This window comes from Salarias fasciatus, chromosome 7 (assembly GCF_902148845.1).
Source record: "Salarias fasciatus chromosome 7, fSalaFa1.1, whole genome shotgun sequence".
In the NCBI taxonomy this organism is placed as follows: domain Eukaryota; kingdom Metazoa; phylum Chordata; class Actinopteri; order Blenniiformes; family Blenniidae; genus Salarias; species Salarias fasciatus.
The window spans coordinates 10,521,852-10,546,309 of NC_043751.1; the positions used below are offsets into that span (position 1 = coordinate 10,521,852).

The following is a 24,458-nucleotide window of genomic DNA, read 5'->3' on the forward strand; positions in this document are numbered from 1 at the left end:
CTGGATGAAAACACACCTGAAGCGCTTGGGTCACAGTAAGCTTGTCATTAAATTTCTGACACTTGTAGAAAAAGTGGCTCCGTACCAGATGTCAATATTTTCATGTCAATGCCATTCAGGTACAAAGCATGTTCAGATTACAAAAATAGCCACTTTGTTTTTTGTTTTTTATTTTTTTTTTTTGGGGGGGGTTGCTTTAACTTTACATTATATACACATTATGCACTGTTAAATAAACACGTTTTAAATTGTGCTCCATAAATATGCAATAACCTGAAATACTTCACCGGCAGTTTGTAATGTTACAGAAGCATACATTATGAATTGTGAGAATACGGACTTGTGTCTTACACAACTACCTTGATAAGTTGAGTGCTGGGAAACAATTAATAGCAAGTAGACCATTACTGTAATGCAAACACTGAGTGTAGGAGAACGAGGTAAGAGTCAGAGCATTACCCAAAGCTCAGGAGTGTAAAGCCTATGAAATAATGCAGTTTTTCCCCTTGTGGCCTTTTTTCTTCTTGGACTTGGTCCATTGGCCGTACGGAGCTGAGGACATGCCTGCAACAGCACTAGGCAGGTCATCAGTGTAGTAGTGTCTGTGGGGCCTGGGCTGAGGGATGGGCTGGCCCAGGAAGAAGCCCTCCTCTTCAGAATCAGAGGATGAAGAAGAACATGTGGAACACCAGTCATCATCATCACCATACATGCCCAAGAACTGGCCCATTGGTGGACCCTGGAGCCTGTAGTCTGACGAGGTAGCAGGATGCGGGTGACCGTGGAAGGCATTGTGGCCCTTGGGACCGGGGGCGTGGCCTCTGTGGTCTAATTTGTAACACATCTGAACCCTCTCCTTGGGCAGAAGGTTCAAAGCGTTGTCAGAACGAGACTTGCGGCTTCTGCGTCTCCTATGGTGATGATGATGATGGCGGCTTGACTGAAGCTCCTGGCCTTGCTCCTCGAAGTGGTACACTCTCCGACGAGTTCGTTCACTCATAGGAGGCTGACGCACTGGGAGATCTCCATAATGTCCGTTGTCCACCACGTCGTCGGAGAACTTGACCTGCTGGGGTCTAGACTGCGAGCGCGTCCTCCTGAGAGCAGGAACGTGAGGTTTGGGTCTGTCCTCGAGTGCTTCCTCTTCCTCAGGGATATTCTCTTCGGCCTCCTCCTCTTGTTCAGATGCAAGACTCTTGAGGGAATTTGCACTCCTGTGTAGCATTGATGAGTTAAGGGTTCCCATATTGCTGGTTTTCTCACATTCTTCTGTCTCTAGGTCATGATAGCCTTGCAAGGAATATGTCAAAGATCTATCCTTGCCATCACCATCTACTGAAGCCCCTGGAGAACAGAGAAAAATGACAAAATGTAAGGTTCTAACTATTATTAAAGTATATTCTCAGATTGAATGTAACATGGTCAGACTGTGTCTACTTACCGGTAATATTGGAGAGAGCAAGCGAGTCCATGGAGTCTCGAACGCTGTGATCGGTCTTTTTCAATTCATCAGTAATACACTCCAAAGAGTCAGTGTACCACTGTGGCTCCTCTCCCTGAAAACCTCCTTCAGCCCCATGGTCGAGCTCCAAGTCCTGGATTTTTCTGCTACTTGCTGGGCCAGGATGGCTCCCATAGGCAGAGTCTCCAAGTCCATCTTGCGATTGTGCCCAGTACATGTCAGCCTGGTATTTCTTACTGGCCAGGCTGCCCCTCCCACTGCCACCACCACTACCACTTTTTGAGGTCTCCTGCTTTAACTTGGTTTCCTTTTCAGCAATCCATAAATCTGTAGGTCGAGAGTCATTGCTTTGCTGGAAGACCCCATGTTCCCCAAACTTTAAAAGCAGCTGAGTCATGTAGTCTTCATGCTCAGCCCACTCCTCCTCGGGTTCTTCGGGTGCCTCGGCCTCCTCGGCTCTTCCCCTCCAGAAGTGCTCATCTGCTAAGTTCATGTGGGTCAGCTTGTTGGTCAGAGTGTCATCGGGGTTCCCACTGAAGCCAGGGAACTTGTAGTTGACAGAAGGGGAGAAGAGGAGCGACTGGCGGCACTGGTCCGCTGAGCGACTGCTCTTGCCCATGCGCACACTACGGCGGGATTCACGCGACCGCGCGGACTGGAACGCAGAGTCGGAGGAGTCTGACGCATGCACATCCTCTCCAAGACTGCAGGCTTTAGAGCAGTAGATATGACCCTGATGTGGCAGGAAGGGGCAACCAAGTAGAGAGCTCTTGCAATGAGCACAACTGAAACAGGCTTCCGTAGCATGCCAGTGGAGCCCGTCGTACGTCATCTGAGCATGATCAACTCCTGCAAAAGGGGACAATGTTGACATAGTGAGCAACTGACAATGCCTCGCTGTTTGAAAGACTACACACAATCATGGTGGGTGACTTCGTTCCACAAATGCATCGTCTTACCGATGTGTTCCCCACAGGCCTCACAGTATTCTGCATAGAGAGATTCAAAACAGCCACAACAGTATGGTCTGCCGTCCTTCATGATGTATCGTTGGCCCCCCAGAATTGTTTCACATTCAAAACAAGCAAAGTGCTTCATGTGCCAGTGGCGCCCCTCTGCCTCAGTGCACTCATCGGCGAAGATTATCTGGAGACACAAATGTACACAGGATGAGACAAAACAGTGACAAGCTGTCCTGCGACCTGTCATAAATTTTAATTTCAATGTTTTTGTTCAAAGCAATGGAGATACTGCTATTCCAGAAGGTAGCAATCTTCAGATTTTCTTCCTTCTCAACTTTGTTTTTGTGTAGCATTCCAGTCTTGTGGTTTTACCTCATCGCAGGCAGAGCAGCGTGGTTTGAGGAGCTCAGCATGGTGTCTTCCGCAGTGAATCTTTCCATCATGGTAGAAATAGATCAAATCCACCAGAAGCTCGCTGCATGTGGAGCAGGCAAAACACGTCGGGTGCCAGCAGAGCCCAGGACTCGCCCTTGAGGCAAACACCGCCATTTCCCCACCATTGAAGTTTTCTCCACACTGCCATAAAAAGACATGGCTGACGTCAGTATTTCCCCTGAAGTCACTCAAACATTTCACACATATGTAGATAATGGGTATATCCCATGATAGTACTACTGGGCTCCTGATTTTAAATATGTCAGTCCACTGCACTTTCATATCTTGCGATTTCTGTTTGACAATTTATCTCTTTTTTTTCCCTTCCCCAATGAAGTCATTCTATGAGCAAATGTTTTGTCAAATTGTGACCATGGTTAAAAAAAAACACAGTTATGAAAACAAAAGGCGTGTCTTGTGCGATGCAACATTAGAAATGTTTTGTCAAAGATCATGATGACCTTACGGCTGCTCAGTGATGATTTTAAGCCGTCCTAACAGATACTTATGTGCAACTATAATAGGCCACCAGTGCTACTCTGGAATGTAGAAAGTGGGAATAGATGCACAGAGGAAAGACAGTGATTTGTTCCTGTTTCAGCACGTTAGTTAGACACTGTTTGTGTTGTAAGAAAATATAAGGGAAGGTCGTTTACTTTCATACCACTCAAACCACTTCCAGTCATTCCCATGTTTAAATGGTGCATGCAACGCAGAGAACCTACATGTTCGCAAACACTGTTCAGAAGATTACGGGGCAGGAGTTTGATTGTTCCCCTTCCCAGAGCTTCCTTCTTCCTTTGGACACTGAACATATGCAACTCCTTCTTCTCCTCTTCGCTGAGGGACTGGCAATACCGAATCTGGGGAAAAAGGTCATGGGATTATTCTGTGTAATGGTTAAAAAGAAGCTACAAGGTATGAATTTTATACAAAAGGTCAAAGTGACCTTTTCTTATCATGTCCTCTGAACGATCCCAATGCAGGGTCATCAATCACCCAAAAAGGTTATAAAGTTAGGTAAGTATGAGTGAGGGCAGTGTGCATACCAGAGCACACTGAACAAAAGCAACTTTTGACCCCGGCTTGCCCTTCTTACACCCCCTTAAACATATCTCCACCCACAGCCCCCTGATTGAGAACCTCATCTTTACAGCAGTCCTTTTTGATGTTTCCCAAAGCCTTAACAAGAGGGAAAGCAGACGTTTACACAAACAAGGCCTGTGTTTAGAGTGGAATCAAGAGGATGGGCAACAAAAGAAGAGAGACGGCCAAGTCGAACTGTGGTGCCACTGCGGTGGTGGCATCACATAAAGCCTCTTTCAACCAGCATCCCTGACTCCCGCTGAGCACTCCTCATAAAAACCACTGCTATGACAGGAATCCTGCTGGTGGGGGCTCCCAGCAAACATCATAAAATCATCAAGTCAAAAGTGACATTGTACCCACACTGCGTGTCTACAAGATTGAGGAACAAAAATCCCCTAGTGTGATGTGAACGTGAATGCCAAGGCCTCGCATCAGCAGGATGGCACGAAGATAGCAGACTTTAAGACTGCAAGATTGGAAGGCAGCAAGTGATGCAGCTAGTAAAACAAAATGGACAGTGGACCTTTCCAGCAGCTGTTGCATAAATGAGAGGACCTGCTGGGATATGTTAAATGACACTCCGCAGACAAATACTTGAAAATATTCTCACCTCATTATCATGTGGTGGCAGTTGGTAGAGGAGCTGCTTGATCCTGAACTTCTCTCCGGGGCTGTTGACGTAGGGGACTTTATCCTCAGGTAGACAGGAGAAATACAGTTGTACCTGGGGAAATCATGTCATGGAGGTATTAAACCAGATTTAGTGGCATTTCTTAAATGAACTCATTTCAAAAAGCATATCATGGTTCAACCGAAAGGCTCACTGAATTCCCGTCGAAAAACATCTGAAACCCATTTCAACTTACACAATTAAAATCGTTTATGTATCATGGGTTTGTGTTGGGTTCCCAACCATTCATAAATTCCCCAAAGTCATCCATTTCATTGCAGTAAAATATTGCGGTTGTCATCTTGGGGAAATAGTTTTATTTACACATAATCCTTTCCTAGAAACTACAGCACAAACACAATGATTTGTGACAAGACATATTCCTGGATGACTCTGAGTAGAACGTATGGAAGACTGACTTTGTGGAATGCCCGTTTTCTTAGCACTTTGATGGTGGCAGCGCAACAATTATTTTCCTCATAAATCGGTACTGAACAAGCCAAAACAGGTCAACAGGTCAAATCAGTTTCACAGTTGTGTTTTTCCAGTCATATGTTTGTCTCTGTAGAGACAGGACAAAGCGGCCTGCCGTGATGAAACCCTGACCCTTGAGGCTGACCACAGAAAACTAAACTTTATGAGGGAGGGGCTATTACAGTCAGCCAGATAAAAAGGTGGGCTGTGCTTGTCTTGTGTGTTAGAGGACTTCCTGCAGCTTTAGCTGTCTAGAGGGGGGGGTAACGGCAATTTACCCTGACAATCAACTCAACACCCCCCGACACCAAACCACCACCATAAATTATGCACATCTTCATGCTGCTATTACCCCTCATCCAGCTCCCTAAGGGCCGAGGAGCAGTCAGTTATCACCCAGGGACCTGTGTGTTTCTACACTGTAATGATGACCCTTAATGCACAGCCCGTTTAGGGAAACGGCTGCAGTAAAGGCATGACAGCTGACCTGTGCATTTCCTGAAACAAAAGGCCACGCATGTTAAGGCTTTGGGGTTCTCTGCTGCTGCAAACTCATCTTTTCATGCCCATCACCCGCTCATTATTTCCATGTGTGGTGGCAAGAGAATGAGAGAGAAGAGAGGAACATCAAGAGAGGAACAAGGCAACGAGAAGGAGAAAAAAAAAAAGAGGGAAAACGCTGCAGATTTTGGGAAAAGTGCCACATCACACTGGCTGCCCTGCGGACACAACTAACAGCCCTGGCTGTGTTTATGGAGGGGAAGGCTTGTTAAAAGACGGCCCCTTGATTTCTGATCTTGCCAGCAGCGGTAGACGAGACCCACCAAGCTCTGCTCCTAGCAGATCCCTGATAATCACAAACAGACTTTACCATACCACAGTTTGTAAATAAAAGTACACACATCCTGCCGGTAAGTGGCTGCTTGGTTTGAGCCCGACAAGTCAGCCCCGAGCAAACCGCGGACCACGTTTATGAAATGCGTTTTCTGTCCCTTATGTGCCACTTATGTCAGTAACATGCTGGAGGTGCTTTGTCTGAGACAGGTAAACGGGCTATAAAGGAGTTAAAATTAGGTCAATGGTGTTTTTATTTCCTGTCAGGAGGATACATAGTTATTCATTGTGGTGATTAAAGGAAGAAATTACATGTGATCTAATGAAACAGTCCACAACTAAAAAGAACAAAGTCATGTTAGCAGGTCAACCTTCATTGAGATCAGCTTAAAAGCGCATGTGTTCTTGAGTGTGAGCAATTACCTGTTCAGGTCTGAGGCCAGGTGGTACCCAGGCATACTCCTCCAGCGCACAGCCTGAGTCGTCGTCGGACGTGGAGCTGCGTTGGAAGCCAGAGGTTAACTTGCTGACTTTCTGCTCCATCACGAAGTCTCGCTGGCGCGCTCCACCCTGGAAGCTGGCCACGGGCCCCGCTGCACTCGCCAGGCTCATGAGACTCTCCTTTAACTAGACAGGCCGAGCAGGAAGATGGATGGTTGTGGTCAGAGTTCGGAAATGTGGATGGGAAGAAGCGGGAGGGACAAAAGACAAGACAACAAAATATTAGTTGTCAGGTCATGACGTCAGTTCCTGAATGATGCTACCCTTGCTCCACCGAGTTGCGAGTTGCACTCTCTCATTTCAGTGCCATCGGGCTGGATGTTAACCGCCGGCTGAATCACGCCATCTTGGCGCCTTTCATGAGGCTCACAGCCCCCTCAAAAGCCCATTATGGTATCTAAGCACGCTTTTCTTGGCACATCTCTGGTGATGACTCTACATAAAGACACCAATGACGAGAACTATACCCTTTCACCGCCACTGTGGTGGCAGTTAAACATGCCCTCCTCATGTGGCTTTTGAGGATGCAGAGACCATTAGGAAATTCCCAAAGCTTCATGACATGACGCCCGTTCTCATTACGGCGGCAATAACAAGCAATGTGCTATTCATAAATTTGAAGTTTCTTCTATGGACTCACACTCCTGGGCGATGTTACACAGAACGTATATTCCTATGAAGCCAACACCTCTAAAGAAATAACACTGTAACAGTGTTAAATGCTGCTAGCGATGTATGACATCATCTGATACTACGTCATGCGTGGTCCCAAAAGGGACCTCCACATGAGATGCTAGCTTGAGCAATTGAGCCTGAGGTCTGTATAAACACAGGGCTGGCCTTAACACAGGGCCACCATATGGGGAATGTCCACAAGCCTGCTCTCTCCCTTTATCTCCCCTTTTTCTTTGGACTGTTTGTTTTCCAACCTGCTGCAGTGACTGTTTGATCATTGTTTCATCTTTCAGCTGGACGGAGCTACGGCCAGACAGGTGGAGGAGCTGGATAGATGGAGGTTAGCATGGATGAGTGACAGATACTGACAGTGGGACAACAGGCAACAAAATAAAGTGTGGAGATCAAAGACCTGGACTGTGTGAGTGTTGCCACAAATGTTTTTCTACACGGCCTCGCTTTAGCAGACATGACTGTACCACTGAAGAGACAAGACTGGCAAAATGAAACAACGGGGATCTGGGCAGAGTAGACAGATCCTTATCCTTTTATAGCCTGCAAGAATTATACAATTAAACACCGAGTTTAGAATAGTCATCAAACTGTCGCTGGAAAATCTTTCAGTTTATTTAATTAAGTAAGATTGCATGTAAATGATCAAGACTGAAAGTAGTACTGAGTAATGTTATGGATTGTACTACAGTCTCGTTTCTCTCATCATCCTTCTTTATCCAAATGCCTCATCTGTTCAGTTTTGCTTAATCTTTTCCTCCTCAATCACTCCTAAAAGACCGTCACTCCATTCCTTGAGCTGATGTAAGCTGTTTAGGACCACACAAACATATAGATGATGAATGTGTGTCCAGTTGTGGTCATTTCTCACGAGCCGAGGGCTCTAGCTGAGATCAAATGGGAGAGCAGCCAGCATCCAGCAGACCTGGCCCTCACCCCCCCACGTCTCAGGCCTTAGCCCCCCCATGGCCGGTATGGGCACAAAGGGCCACAGAGAGACAGCTGGGAAAACCAGACACACTCGAATGCAGCCTTTGAACACAGACACGACGGGCAAAGGGGGCCTGAAAATCTGCGCTCTCTCTCTCCCAGAATGATATATGTGCCTGGCTGCTTCTGGGAGTGTGCAGGTCCTAAACTTAAAGAGGGAATGCACACATGGAGGCGTGCAGGCGTGGAGCCTTAGAGAAACAAGCTACTATGGACTAAGCTGGTCCCCACAGACACATAAAGTATTATCAACACACTCTGAGATATGGACCCGACTGTGGATGATTAACTGTTCGCCAAAACTTCCAGACAGCTCCTGGTTTCTCATACTAAGCCAAGAGGAAGCCGGTCACTTTGGACTCCCCATTACTAATGACTGGCTTGCCCAAAGACAAGCTTACCAGAATTACATGACAGACAGTATTTACAGTGGATTATTGGATTCTTTTTGAGGCATTTGTACCACAAACTGTCAGGGCAGGTGGATTGACTCATGGCGTGTCTCCGTTGTCACCAACAATGATATGTTTGTGAAAGAATCCATCTAACAACAGATGTTTATTTAGTCTCAAATCTTTTTTTTTTTTTTTTCCTTCTGAACATGTGGTACGTTATCTCCCCATGTACGACCTGCCTTCAGATGAGAGAGCAGGGTGAGAAATAAGACACCCTCTTGTTCTAGTTGCATCTATTGACTTGCAAATGAGACCAAAATAACCTGCAAAAATGTGGCCTTGTTTGAGAGCGGCTTGGGTTTCACGGGGAGATGGCTAACTATAGGCAGGTTCAGTCAGGAGCGTCGAGAATCCCGACTTCACAGTTTCACCCTTTTTTTTTTTTAAATCCAGTATCAGGAACAGAGTCAGTTACCATTGTTGGAAAGATGTTTGCTTTTATGGCTGAGTGTCTGCAGGGATGTCTCCCAGAGCCAAACCTGACTTACTGGAATGTCAGGCTTGAACTTTCACCGGTCCTTTCGGACGGACAGAGTACACAGGATGTGCATGGCTCAGGGTCCGCCAAAGTCCCTGCGCTCACACGACCACATGTGCTTGCATGCTAATTTTTCCCTTTACATGCTTTGCAGTTCATTTCCTCTGAATTTCCTCAACCGTTGGAACGACAGACGCAGCGAGCCGGCTAACTTAACCCTGCGCGCGCTGACTCACCGACAGACTCATCGCTTCTCCTGGGTTTCAACACATTTCTCTCAACAGGGATGCATGGATTGAAAGATTACTTTGTGAACTCCCCGCTATCACCCCCCGCCCCCCTTTGCCCTGTCCTCCTCCCACACTAGCCAGACCCCTGCAGTCCTGAATGTTTAACAGCCTCTCACTCTTTTGTAAAGGTGCTTGTTAACATGGCTTTGGGAGCTGTTGGTCCTGCATATCTGACTGATCTGCCCACAGAGAGCTGGAGGGCGGTGGGGGTGCAATCAGGCTGAGGCCAACACAGGGTGACTGACATGTATGAAAATGTTAATGTCTCGGTCGACAAAAGAGAGGAAATCTAAGTCGTGACAGGTGAACGAGGGGAGCTCAAACGCATCATTGTCTCAAAAGGTTTTTCTGTATTGGAAAACATCCCTCAACTCATTCAACAAGAATGAAAAGGTGCTGCTGAAGGTGGCACTTATTTTCTTATGAGCTTACAACAAAAGCTGAATGAGTGAGTGTGTGTGTACGAGTCAAACTCCGTAAGAAGCGACTTGTTTGTCCTCACTCTAAAGCAAAGACTGTCCAACACCACCTCATGGGTGAACTCAAGCATAATCTTATTTATTACCTCTCACGAGACCTTATACACTGACTGGACAATAAATAAAGCCAAGAGGGACATTTTTAAAGAGCATTCAGCAACATTTTAACCAGAGTATCCCCCAAACTCCAGACAGTGGAGCCTTGGATTAATAACCTTAGAGCGAGTGTGCGGGGAAAATAAGCAGCTTCTGGTCTGAATTACTGTCTATATGCCTCTAGGAAGTGAATGATGGACGCACACACAACCAAACACAGTGCTCTCTGTCAGTCTGGACCGACCCAACATGTTTAACTTGGCTGGCGCTGGCTCAGCAGTGCAGGAATGGCTCAAATTGGAGAGAAAAACAAGAAATTCAGAGTTCCTGCTTACTTGAGCTGGAGCTCATACAAACCAGTTTTCTTATTTGATTTATTTATTTTTTTTCACCTTTATGACAGACAAGATGGGAAAATATGCAGTGTGTAATTTCTCTCCCTGCGTGTATCTTCAAATGACAGCCTGTCAATTTTTGGTTTTTAACAAGATGCGTCTCTTATGAAATATGTAACTGCAGGCGATATCCGACTCACTGGAGCGGTACATCATCATGCGTGAAGCTGAGAGAACGGCTGCTCGAAAATGAAAAGCGATACCAAACATGTATGAACCATGAATAACTGTTTTCACACCGACTGCAGTCAGTGTGAAAATGCTCCTGGCAAACGACGCAGGGCCGAGGTGCTACGGGTGGAGAGTTTGGAGGCCCACTTTCGTGGCCGGGGGAGTGTTTTTCCAGACCAAATGGGTGGGAGTGACATCCCCACGGAACAGAGCTCTCCACGGGTGAGACCACCTGCATGTGCTGGGCAAACTGGATCAGCAACACAGGTACCGATGTCGCAGAGCGGATTTGCATGCACTCACTCATTCTCACACATCTTCAGCACCGTCTTACCTCAGTGTGGGTCAACTGTCCTGAGGCGAGCGGAAAACCAAAGATCTAATCACAGCTATATCCAGACTTAGATTCTTCTCAAGCCTCTGGGCTTCATATCTACACGAGATCCTTTGAGCCTTAGTTCCAGGACGGGACAGGAGCAGTCAGACTTCTCTGTCAGAGCCGTCAGCACAGGAGCGGCCCATATCCGAGGCAGGGAGATGTCTGAGCACACGGGAGAGAGTGTTTGAGAGAGGTGTGTGTTCATGTGCGTGCACATGAAGGAGCCCAACCAGATGATCATCCCAGCCTTGTCTCCCACTCCTCCTCCTCCTCCTCCTCCTCCTTCCAGCCCTCTTCACCTCAGCCCGGCCCCTTAACCTCAGAGCAGCCAGTCACGGCGGGGTGAGGCAGAGCCGGGCAGGCGCTTCTCCCTCCCCGACCCTCCCCTCGCACCCCAGCCATGCGCTCCCAAATGAGAACCACCAGTCGAGCTCACAGGAACCGCGCCTCCAAGCAGCACATCAGTGATGGCAGAGCTGATTTTACCACACTAACCGCCTCATATCCACTAAAGCGTTCACATGACGTTCTTCTTCCTCCGTTTCTATCAGCGGCTTGAAGCTGCGGGGAAAGTGGTCGAGGTTAAAGAGTCTGGATTTGGTTTGTCTGGTGATTTCTCCTTTGTTTTCTTCTGCACTCAAATCCGAAATGTCACTGAGTTAGAGAGAGTTGTTTGCGAACTGCAGCTTTATGATTACAGAGCTTGTCAGAGCAAATAAACAAAGGATGCTTTTTTCGTAAACCTACAACATCTTAGATCAGCATCATATATAACTTTTCCCACAAGGTTAGTGTCATCATATGTTTGACATGGGAAAAACTCCGCAGACAGTTTTATCAGCCACAGAGCTGTTACTGTCATTCTATAACATCTGAATCAGAGATGCAATGTCTAACAATATTTATCTCAACTCTGTGAAACCATGCGAAACGCCTGAGGGGCAGCTGTCGGGTTGAGAATACAGTTACAGCGTAGACTCACTGGATCACATAAAATTTTACCAGAGTACTTTATTTTAGAGGTGAAGGACACATTTCAAAGAATTATGAAGTTATTGTCCTGTCAGTTATTTCAATGTATCAACTATGAGGGTTCACATATTTTAAAATAATTGTACAAAAGAATTGCCCCTGCTAAAAACAAAAAGTTGGAAAATAATTCATTTTACAAAAATAATGAAGTAGAAGTACAAATTGATTTTTGCAAATTACAGATTTATAAATTGAATCAAACAAAAAAAGTTTGAAATAATCCTGTTTATGTGTTACAAATACAAAATATATGAAAGTATAACTCACAAAAAAATCCCTGTGTAAATCCAAATGGATGAGCATAACGGCAACAGTTACCAGATATTTGGATTACTTTTTACATGTACTTCTATTTTTTCTTTACATCTGTCTGCTTTTAACCACCTGTCGAGATTATACAGGTTCGTGGGATTTTTTTTTTTTTTTAATGAATACAATGTTTTTCCTTTCCATACCTGATAGAAATTGAAATTTTGAATCTCTAAACTAGCTGGATGTTTCCAGTAATGTCTAGTATGGAGGCGTTTACACCATCAGCAAACTAGATCAGTTGATCAACACAATGTAATGTTTACTCACCACTATTATGGCCTTATTTTATATCCCTTTCTATGATATAATTAATTGGGTGCAAAATGTAGCTTCTAACTGCTGATAAACAGCAAAACAAGTAATCAGTCAGCTTTCAATGTGTCGTCATATCAGAGAGGATCTGTAACAGGACGCATTTGGGAGACAGGACCCTAAATTTTAGGCGAGTTCTATAAAACCTAAATGTACAAATCCGCCCATGCAGTGAAACCCGCCGGCGGGGAGGACGCCGTTGACCTCTGCCTCTCCTTCACCTCTGCAGGAGAGTCACCGCCTGTTTCTCTTCCTGTTGCCTCAGAAAACAAAAGTGAGCTGCTCAGGTCAAATAATGGAGGGCTGCCCCGTTTTCATCTGTCGGTGGTTGTTTACAGTGTCAGAGTGTAATTTTTCATCGGACAAGGTTCATTTAGCAAAGGAGAAGATCATTATCTCCAGAGAGGGCTTATTGGTTCTCTCTTTTCTTGATATTTTTGCTGGAGAATGTCAGCATGTTTTAACGCTGTAAAACATTTGATTAAAAAGAGGATAATCTATAAAACAGCTAGAACTGCTTGCTTTATAAACACTTGAGCAGCTGTTTGTTTTTGTGGATGTGACGTGAAAACCTAATTCTGTGAATCAGTGTGAGCAATGGACTTTAGAAAAAAAAAACACAAGTTATGAATCTACATGAGTAATTCAGGACAACTTTTTGAATTTAGGACACGATCAGTTTTATTCAGATCCCAGCTTGGTGAAGGCCAGGAGCTCATATTCAGCGCATGATTGACAGAGTTTGAGTGGCAGTTTTCGTGTCCATCTCACTCCTACATACATTGACGCTGTATATGTGCTGAAATATCACAGCGTGGGAGGTGAGTGGCGACCATCATTTGAATACTTATGCACATATTCTCTTTAGAAAGCAAGTGAAATTATGTCTGAGTGAGTCGGAGTGATTAAAAAAAAAAAAAAAAAAAAAAACCGGGGTGAAGCGGTGCATTTACACTTGAGTGGTACATGGACTGTATACTGGTGTGGACAAAGCCATTGTAGCAGCCAAGTCCAGGGAGGAGAGGCACCCTTTCACAGCAAACTTCAGGTCCTTTGTGGTGGTCCCAAAGACACAGCGCCCTGCTCCATTAGCAAGTCTTTGAGGGAAGGGGCGACACAATGCGGCTCCTCCCAGAAGGCCAGATTCATGAAATGCAAAGCCGGGCTGACGTGGACAAAAGGTACAGAGCAACAACAACACCAGCCAGGGAGCCAAACTCCTAATTTATGTTGAAAAAGAGGAACTTTACTGCTGTAAGATCTCATCAAGTGTTTCAAAGTTGCACAAAAGGTTTAAAATATGAGGGCTTTGGCCGTGACCTCCGCTTGGTATCAGAGCTCACACCCCTCCGATCGCACCAGGCTAAAGTTAGACGTACCCTGCCTCACAGTTCAAGGTTCACCTCAGATAGTTGAATAATATAAAGTTGGACAAGTCACGCATCCCTGACCTTCGACCTCAGAGAGCACCAGATGACCCATAAATCTGTGTCCCGGGGGGCTTTACAGCCCATTCCCCTGTCATAGCTGCAACGACCTGAAGAGCATCTCACACCTGGTCTGCATCTTCTTGACGCTATAAAAGAAGAAGAAGAAGGAGCAGGAATACGCCCCGCGCTGGCGGCGAGGCGGCCTGTGACCAGCAAGCCCTGACAATGACAGGACGGGTGATCACCATCAAAACGGCCGCTCGACGATAAAGCCGCATTCTTCTCCGGTCTAAACACGTCCCCGAGGAGGGGGACCCATAAAAGCAGGCAGGCTCCTCGTCAAAGCCGGACGCTCCATCATCGCAGCGAGCTGGGGATCCTCCCGGTGACACCGGCCCAGAGTCGTCATCTGCCTGAATGAGTCAAGTTTTGGTCTCGGCGCCCGTCATAAAGGAGGCTGCCGGAGGGGGCGAAGGGAAGGTCAGTCCCTTAAGCCGCCGTCGTTGGTGACCATTGTTGAGAGCAGCTCTCACTGGTGTGTGAGCTACCTTATAAAAAGTAGGCATTCTCAAGGTTTAAATGACCTGCCGACGGGTATTAGCAGGATACAGGCGCAACAAAAGCCTCGGTTATAAAGGCCAATAAAAGCCTATCACCCTACTGTAACAACAATCCTTTTTACGCCTTGAAAGAGGGAGGAAAAGGTCAACTGGTGGAGCAGCCAGTGCATTGATATTGACTTAGCTAGATTGGTGCTGACAAACTCAGGTCAGACTGTGGGCTTGTCAGCCCTATAACCCTCTCGTAACCCCGTTTTTTTTTTTTTTACCTTTCCCTCTGACACACTGGAGGCAGCTGAGGGACAACGCTTGAATCTAACCTGTTTCTGACCCGAGACGTTTGTAAAAATTAAAGGGAAATATCTAGTCAATTGACACTTGACCCTGAAGATCACGTGTTTCTCAAGAGCTCAAACAGAAGAGGAATATCGGTCAAGATTTATTTGACTAAAGCGGTAATGCAATATACTCAAGTGTGAAACGCATGTATCAAATGATAATCTAATTTTCTTCTATTCTGAACACAAACACAAAATACCAGCAGTTTAAATCTTTAACCAGATTATCTGGGTTTTATTATTAGATTATAGCAGTTGTATCAAACCAATAATATAGTTCTGAAGTGGATGATGTAAGTTTGAAAGGGCCTGGTTTATTGGAAGCAGTTTATTGACACACTGCATATCTGCCCATTTAATAAGACTCGAATGCCCCATTTCCATTGAGTAACATGTCTGGAGACAAAGCCTGGTGTCAGGAAACTGGTTGTTTTCTTCCCTTTACAACACGTACACTACTGTACGACCGCTTTTGCCAAACGTCGCAGACACGTATGATCTGGACGGGTCATATTTCAGCCTCGATCTGACACCCTCTCACCTAGTTGTAAAAGTCGGACCTCATTGGGAAACAATGGGAAGTGGAGCGAAAGAGCTCCCGGGGCTGTTAAAGGGAGGAAGCCCCTTTATTTGAGGACGCTATAACTCAACAAATGCCTGTGGCTGTCTGCACACAGAGCGGGGCTGAGGATGAATGGGCTGCTCTTACACTACACACTTGCGCCAACAAAAGCAGTGGATCAGCGAAGGGGCAAGGCCTGTCATGTGTGGTCTCAGATATAGACATTAAATAACAAAACAGTCCCCGAGCAGTGACTGCAAGCAACAGGTCCGGCGTTTTACCATCATTTAATTTCTGCGGTGAGCCTTTAATGATTTCCCTGTGCCTATGAAAGCCGGTTTGATCACCCCTGTTGAAACAGCGCCCCGTCGATGTCCAGGTTCAATGTTTATGACCTTTGAGACGCTGCGAAATTTTCAGCACATGACCTCATACTTTCTCAGAAACCGGCTCACGCACGGCGTAAACCTCACACCTCACACATCTGGGCTTTTCTCCTCGGCCGTCCTCCGAGTTCAACAGTATCCCCCCCCCCCCCCCCCCCCCCCCCCCCCCCCCCCCCCCCCCCATATGGCGACCCAAACTATTTCCTGTGTGTTTCCAGCCTCGGGCTCAAGTGGACACATGAATGAAACCGCCATACCAAAACAAGCAGTTCTTGGTCATGAGTGCTACGCGCTGGCTGCTGAAGAAAAAGACGATGCAGTTAAAAAAAAAAAAAGAAAAAAAGACTAAGGTTGACAATTCCCACACGTGGAAACATTTTCCTGAGCTGCTTGGCTTCAAAAGACAAACTGTGGAATCCAACAATACTCTGAAATGGTTAAGAGCCGCTCAGTCAGGATCCCACTAATGATTAACATTCCTGAAGAAACGCTCTGTTACAGTCTTTTTAGAGCGTTCTAATTAAACACATGCTCCAGTGCCGCAGCACAGAGGGAACTCTGACAACTGCAAGTGGGGATGCTTCTTTCCAGTGCTGCTTAATTGGATACAATTTAAGTCATTAAGGTGGTAGTAAAACAGCAGTAAGAGCAGAGGAGAGGCCCAATGATCGGCCCTGGAAGACTCCCTGTGGCTCTGATGTTGTTGACCCTTTAACCTCCTTATGCGACTCAAAATGAAACAAACAGGGGGAAAAAAAAGTGTCCCGCTCCATTTTAGTCCAATCTTATGAAAGCCACGCATGTATGATGAACACATCCGATATGACGCCGTTCAAACAAGTTCAATCATATCCTGACATATGAGCCACTTTTCAGAAAGAAATTCTCTGTTAAATCCTTTTTTCTTTTTTGTGTTGTCGTTTACAACATAATCCTTTTCAAAGTAAGGGTCTTTTGTAAGAATATGTACAGTAGGGTGTGGCTGTGGTCATGAGATCCTCAAATGAACTCTGCAACCTTTTTCATAGCGTCCCTTCACCACTCGGTAGATCTTCTTTACCTGAAAAAATAGACATATAAAGGCACAGCATATGCCTGTTGAACACTATGAATAAACATATTCTTAATCTAGAAATATTTTAAATGAAGCTGATGGAAGAATTGAAACGCAAAATGAGTCTTACTTTATCTCAAAAAACATGTTTACAGGCAAGTTATTTAAAAGTGTTAAACTATAAACCCTGATGTTACGGGCTACTGCATTGTGGGACATCAACCTGTCAAGCCATTAGGATACAACAATAAACTAAATTAACTGTCATGCTTAAACCTTCGTTTTCGGTCCAGACGTCTTTTAGTCCCCCATCAAGCTGGTGCTGTGTTGTCTGCAGGGGCAGGAGGTAACATCAGGGGAGGGATTACTGTCCACGGCCCTTCCTAATGACCCATTGAAAGCAAGAAATCTCTAATGCTACTTAACGCTCCAATCCTTTAAATGGTTATTTACAATTATTCTTTGTCCGCTAACAGTTTAAACCTCAGATTTAGCGTCACATGAAGTAAGTTTGAATCAGATTAGGCTACAAAAGATAATTCAGCTGTTATTGCAAATTGGCACTAAGCACATCAACAAATACAATATTCAAAGCTTGAGATCTACTTTATTGCAGCTAATAAAGTTTATTATTTAACAGAAATCGTTGCTTTATATCTGAATGTGTTTAAATAAGAAATTGCATATTTATATGGTTTATTGCTCAGCTGAGAAACTTTGAACTTCAGTGTTTCATACAGGTATTAAAATGAGTCCCTGCTAAAGACGTTTCGATTGAATGCAGTTCAAACTTCCTAAAACCTAAAGTAGTTTTAGAAACAAGACCTTTGTTCTGAGCTGGGATCATTGTGCATCCATGACTTGGATAAAGCAGTTTAGAAGACAGACTGGTGTTTCACACATATCAGAATACATACAGTATGAATAAACGTCTGATGCAGAGTGAATACAGTGCATGTGTCTGTTGGCACAACGCGTGTGTGGAATGGAAAAAGTACCACAACTGGCTGCTTTATCACCCTCCAAATTGCGGACAGCAGTCCTCGGGGGCAAAGCCTATTCTTAGAAACCTCGCATGTAATACGTCTGTTTCTGCCAGCATGAGAGTGTTATTTCTGGAGCTGCTAATACTTCGGTCACTAATGACACCAAACCATTTACAGACATGGAACATGTGACAGGGCGGGATACGCTCTGCTGGATCTTGAAACAAAGTCATCTTCTCTTTTCAATTTGACCTGCTTCACTATTATTTCTTTTCAAAATCCCCAAATATGATCCCCTGAATGGAGAGAGTGTGTTTTTGCCTGTGGATAGGACCTATATAGATGCACACATCTGTTGAGCCACTGGTCTTGTTTTCTTTGGGAGCTCAGCCTCTAACAGGAAGACACTGCGAGCACAGCAAACAAAAACTCGACTCTTTGAACCGGTCTCTCAGCAGGAGCTGATGTCGGGTTGTTTTGGCCAAACGGACATTTTTTTTCTGCGAGCTCGGTGAGCCCACATCGGGCCTCATGTCACTCGTCCTCAGCTGGCCTTTGTCGACCTGAACCCATCCGTATGCTATCCAGAAAATATCTAGCTTGGCTGTAATGTAGCACTATTCCCATCTGATAATAACACGTTTCATCAGTGTGAACAGATTGGAGGAGAATGTAGGGTAAAAGTATATAAGTCCAATGATTTATAGGAGCTGTCAAAGTCACGATAAAACTCTCAGTAGGTGTAGAGGGGGAAACTTTACAGGTCTGCTAGATGAAACTAAGAATCTAAATATGGCATGAAAGTAACGCTTGTAAACCAAATTTGAGGCGTTTGTAAACCTGATCCCTAATTTTTTTGGGGGGGGTTATTCAATTCTAGACATAAATATTGACCAACCTTTGGCACTACTTAGAAATATGGTTTAAAAGAGAATTAATGTATGATAAATGCTCATTTACTCATCTTTTCAGTGTTGAAATATTACAGCTTGATGCACCATTAGTGGGTGAAACATTCAAAGAAATACAAGAAGTTTACTGATGCAGAGCAGCAACACTCACCGAGCAAACCATGTGACATAGCCTACTGTTTTCAACGAGAAGGATTTAACTCTTTGGAAGAGACAGAAAATCAGATTCACACATATAGGCCATTTTACTAATTAGCCTCAAAGGCACGTGAGGGAGAACGTTGGAGTTCGCAGAGAACATGCAGACACCAAAAATGCCCCCAAGACCAGACGTGAACCGGTAATATTCTTGCTGTGAAGTGAAAGTGTGAACCACTACACCACCATACAGACTTCAGATCCACTGCACTGAAACTAATATACACGATTTGATAGCAGCTATAAAAAAGTGATGAATAGAATAAATGAAGAACAAATAATGAGACATTTTGTCATAACGTGTTTCCAGACTTGCAGTTTATCACAGTAAATGTAAAAGTAATGTCGCCTCGCAAGATCACCGCAGCAAAACTAATGTGTGTCTCATATGAAGCGAAAAGGTCTCTGGTGTGTTTTTATTAGAAATGTGAAGCATGTGCCAAAGAGCACGTCTGGCGGTCGATGAAGAACACATTAGTCTTGAGAGGAAGATCCGGTCAAAGACGTCCTTTTGAACAAGTTCAGAAGAAAAACCTGTCCACTACAAAATAAAGAGAAGAAACATCTCTTTAAATCTTTCTCAGAGAGAGCCGGAAGGAGATAAAGTGTGGATTTATCACTTGGTATTTCTCTTAATCTTCCAACAATATATCCCAGGAAATACTCAGGATGACTCATTCTCAGAGCCAAACTTGGTAGTGTGTGATTGGGGAATATGGTGGAACCCTGCGCTTACATTTGTTCCCAAAACCAGATTAATGGCAGAGTGAAATATGACAGGGGTTTTAATGAGGAGATGTTTGGGGAGGGATAACCTGGCAGTGGTCCAGATACTGTCCCTCCAGTCTGCAACTGTAACCTTTTAGTAAAATCTCAGGAAATACCTTTGTTGTCAGTCCCAAAAAACTCGCCTGCCCTGCAGGGTCCATTTCTAAACCCCGCTGACCTTTTCCATATCGTCCATGCAGACTGACTCCGCCCACGTGACAATGCCAACAGGGGGAACAAGAGCCACAGGAAGGGGAGCGGGGAGAGAGTGTGCTTTGCATATTTCCAGCCGGGGGTCCGGAAAGCTTTAACTGAATCCCCTGTTGTGCGCTGGGGAAATGAGCCGGGCTTTTTAATGACTATCTCAATGTAATATGTTTTCTTTTGCTTCTGAGCCCTGTGATGCTGCGATTGCCTGGACGGATCCCTATCGGAGCGGCGGCTGTAGGGAAAACACGGCCTCCTGCAGGTATCAGGATGGGTGAAAAGAACTTTCCAAATCCCCATTAGCAAGGTCGCTGATGTGCTATCTTCATATCTGTCACTCAAGTCTGCGAAAGACCCACATGCTGATAATAACCAGCTTGGTAGCTCGGCAGCGTTATTACGGTGCGGCATGCGTTCGCTGAGCATCATGCCTGTACATGATGCCACTAATGAAACATGTGTGTCAAGCATGACTTTCATCATCGCGGTGGTCTGACGGTCGGTCCCATAATTACGCCGTGTGGTTACCAAAGATCTGCCGGGGCATTAAACCCCAGTCTGCGAGCCAAACCCGTTTCCCTCCAGCATCATCCTGCAGCTCCTAATAAACAAGAGCTGTGTCTGGAAGCGCTAAATCACTAACTACCTTTAATCACTTTAGAATAATGCTTAGCATGTGGATCCAATGTGTGCCACAGCTCCGGGCGCATCGCGCCGACTCATACGTGACGCCGTTTGAACACCGCAGCGGGGGAAACTTTAGCACGGCGGCGGGCACGGCTATCCGAATCCCTTCAACCACGACTGTAACAGTGGCCTGAATCTGACCGACCGAGCCCTGGTCCACTCCGCCAGACCGAGTGGCCGCAGATCCAGGGACCACCGGCATTAAAACAAGCCGTATTTCATCCCGTCTCCTGCCAGCCTCCCACAAACAGTTTACAGTCGACGGACTCTGCTCTCTGGAGTTTGTCTATGGCAACTCGAACCCGGTTGCCACATCTCCCCATAGCAGAGCCGCGGAAGACCGGCCCGGCCTGACAGCTCCTCACAACACACGGCCCTGTGCCGCTCCGCTTTTAGCCCGGCTGCGGTGAGCTGGACCACGTCTGGTGGATAAAAGGCTGCCAGAGTGTTTGGCTTGCAGGCGATTTACACGGACGCAGGGGTGATTCATTCTGGCTTCGCACAAACAGGCCTCTGTGTACATTTCGCCGGTACTCGGCTTTTAAATCAACACACACGAGAACGTATACACATTTTGACTTACATTCTGTTCATTCACACTCAGCTGGGTGTCTGCGGCACACACTCGGGCCCTCCAGCGAACGCCGACCATCGGGGACACATATGTGAACACTTTGTCCATCTGAGACACACACCCAGACATGCCACACTGTTTATGTCTCGGGCTGCTTTCATTTCTCTGATGCATTTTTACTGCTGCTACAGTCTGTCTGTCCACAGTCTGTGTGTTCCAACACAATGCAGGCCGCTCCGCCGCCCAGTCTCTGCACCCGTGTTTTAAATACACACTTTTGGAAACTGAAACCATCAACATAATCCACAGGACTCATAAACATATTTCCATCTTGCGTCGACACACACAATCCTGAACGAAACCATCTTTGGATTCTATCGTCGGTATCTGGATTCACCTCAAGGCTTTGGGAATAAGTTGTGAACAGACGCCGTGTGGCACGTGAAGCTGCTCCACAAACACCCCCCGTCTATAAATAACCTAATATTCTCAGAGAATTCTCACCTGCGGCAGCTCATTGAAAGTTTCTCACCCACAACACATGCCTTCATGGCGAGATCATCTAAACACTGATGCCTGCAGCTGTGAGACCCACATTTCAGTGGCTACACGTTACACATTGTGTATTGAAACACATTTACAGCTGAATGTATACAACTTATAAAATCAAACATGCACTATTACACCCACTATTACATTTTGTAAAGATGGCTGACTTGATCTAGTTAAACCTCCAGGTGGTATTTTAACTGAACTGGATTTGTGTCCAGTGCAGTTCAGCTGTCAGCCTGTGATCTGGCCACTAGGGGACACCACCACCTTGGTTCTGCCTTCTGCTTGTGTCTCTGTCCACAGCTCACGCACTCAAACTGCTTCTTTGCAGGACTGTTTTTCCTTCTCTGGTCTTTGTCCCAAGAGAGAAACAAAAGAAAAAAGAATTCTTTAAAGCATGGTAACAGTGGAAGGGAGTGACCATGGTTTAGAGGAGCGCCTGGTCCAAATATACTGAGATGTTGACCTGGGGAGCTCTAACTTTGAAGTGGCATTGTTGACACTGTGCAGAACCTGCTCTTAATCTTCCTCCTTTGTACTGTCAGTGAGCTCCAAAGTATAACACAGTCTATTTAAACACACTCTCACTTGGACTGCATCGCCTCAAATAACTTCCACTATGGATAAATGTGTTTAAATAAAGACCACACCATGTCCTCTTTTTTTTTTTTTTTTTAACCCTCCTGATGTTGAAGTGTCCTGGGATCAGCACTGCTCTGTTTTCATCAGCTGTGCTCCTGCTGACATATTTCAGAGCAGCTCTGGGTTTTTCATTCTGTCAGCCCTGGAGAAGGCACGCACAGGATTTAATGGCTCCCGGTGATCTTTGCCGCAGTCCAGTGAGAACAAATGTTTGTTATAGATAGTCTCAGGTAAAGCAGTAACAGCTCTCACGTGCCTTGTAGATCTGGTTCTTTATATCACAGCTGAGGACGGGAACGTTTGAAAGTTTAAGATGTGTCATTGCATTAAGGGAATTCTTTATGAGATGCTTAGCTTCAGTGAGAGTCCAGAGTAATGAATTCACCCGTTCAGCCTGGAAGAGATTCTAACCCAGACTTTAGGAAGCGCACACTTTGGTTTCAGACTGAGGGGGTTGGATTTTAAAGTATAAACACTAAAAAAAGAAAGAAAAAAGTTGCAGCTGCACCACTTCTCAAGTCGTTTCCACTTCTAACCATCGTGGACAGAACTGGAGAGAGTGAGAGAAACTTCACACAGTGTATATCCCTGATCAGGCTCTCTTTCCAGATCAACTCCTCAGCGCTCCTGACAGCTCCAGCGCCTGCGGTGGCGGACAGGCAGCGGTCACGGAGCGCACACCAGTTGTCACCGAAGTGACAGGCGACAGCTGAGTCCATACATCTGGAGGCCCCCGGGGACTCCACACTTCCACACGTCCGATCTGTGACCAAGTTTTTCTTTTTTTTCTTTTTTTCAGCGCCGTGGTGACGGGCTGTGCTCCGCGCGCACTGGTCTCTTTGGAGAAGTCGCTGCGTAAAAGCGCAAAGTATTGACAGTGGAAGACATGAAAACCACTTTGCTCTTTGTGGTGGTACCTTTTATTTTTTAAAGCCACAATAATGAAGTCAGAATTTCTTTAGTTTTTGCTTTTCTTTTGTTTCTTTGCGCAAAACTCGAAAATACAAATATAATTAACTTAACAGATAAATAACTTTTATTATGAGTCATAAACTACTTCTGAGTGATTGAGCTGTTTGGTTCACTCACCTCAAACCAGTTCAGGCGCTGTAAACCGAGTATCCAGATCCAATATTCCTGAAGTTGGAGAAGCGATGCACGCTGCGTCTCATTGGCATTTAGATGCAAAAGTCCAGAGAGGGCGCACCGCTGTGCCTGCAGTGCTGGACTGAGCTCTGTGCGCGGCGATAAGCGTTAAACCCCCGGTACTGCTGGCTGCATGGGAGTCGAGCGCGGAGGGGGGAGAGAAAGAGAAAGAGCCCGGTCCGCCTTCATGCACTGTCACCACATCTCAGTCATCTGCGCGGCGCACGGTGCGCTATGGCGCTCCTCTCCGCGCTCCACCCGCCGATTGGCTTAAACAAAGAGCCTAACCAATCCCGAGGACACGCTGTGGACAAACGCTCCAGAGAGTTTACATCAAACGCCTGAGGATCAGCGTTTTGGAAAGGAATCCACCAGTGACTGTAATGCCACTGCCTTTGGAAGAGCCACGCTTTTAATTGATTACTTCTATGAAATGCAGTTGAATCAGCTGAACCAGAGCTGTTGTCTCTCTGTCCTGTGCTGAATGGATTTATTTAACATAAGCTGGTTGTGCTGTATTCTGCACCAAATTGTACATTGCTGAAAATTGTACATAACTTGCAGGAGTGCATGGTGCAGTTGAAAATATTAACAACAACAAACAGGCCAGCTAAAATCAGCTAAACTATATCTGTAAGTCATTCATTAAATGAATCCTCACTGGTGGTGTGTCAAAGAAAACAAAAGTAACATAGTCAGTCTTTCCTTATAGCCCTCATACTTTTCTCACTAACTCACCACATTCAACAACTTTTCCAACATTACTGAAAACTACTGACATATTTTTGTGACTTTTACATTTTAATGTTATAAATAATAACCACTTTTTATTCTCTCGCATCAGTTCAACAACCTTAACTAGAACAGATCTGAGCATACAGTACATTTGTCCACCAGCTGTTGAAACATGATCCTTTTTTGACAAACCTATTTGTCCCTCTTGCTTCCAATACA

The 24,458-nt window shown here is 45.5% G+C and overlaps 1 protein-coding gene across 2 annotated transcripts; it reads right to left on the minus strand.

Moving 5' to 3' along the window:
* Positions 1–191: 191 nt before the first annotated feature.
* prickle1a (prickle homolog 1a) lies at positions 192–23,675 on the minus strand. Of its 2 annotated transcripts, none has more exons than XM_030096496.1 (8): positions 23,448–23,675; positions 6,350–6,553; positions 4,559–4,672; positions 3,585–3,722; positions 2,797–3,000; positions 2,422–2,608; positions 1,442–2,311; positions 192–1,344 (listed from the first exon to the last, which is right to left on the minus strand). In XM_030096496.1, the coding sequence occupies exons 2-8, from the start codon at positions 6,536–6,538 to the stop codon at positions 482–484; spliced, it is 2,565 nt and encodes an 854-aa protein (XP_029952356.1). In that variant the 5' UTR covers positions 6,539–6,553; positions 23,448–23,675; the 3' UTR covers positions 192–481. The 2 variants fall into 2 exon arrangements, with proteins under 2 accessions (XP_029952356.1, XP_029952357.1); XM_030096497.1 differs by lacking the exon at positions 23,448–23,675 and adding an exon at positions 10,803–11,125.
* Between the last annotated feature and the right edge of the window lie 783 nt (positions 23,676–24,458).

Excerpts from the sequence above, each read along its gene's own strand:
- prickle1a (XM_030096496.1), bottom strand. The coding sequence starts at position 6,538 with ATGAGCCTGGCGAGTGCAGCGGGGCCCGTGGCCAGCTTCCAGGGTGGA. Across the intron at positions 3,723-4,558 it reads TGCCACCACATGATAATGAG|ATTCGGTATTGCCAGTCCCT; the intron begins GTGAGAATATTT and ends CTTTTTCCCCAG. Across the intron at positions 3,001-3,584 it reads TGAACAGTGTTTGCGAACAT|TGTGGAGAAAACTTCAATGG; the intron begins GTAGGTTCTCTG and ends TTTTTATGGCAG.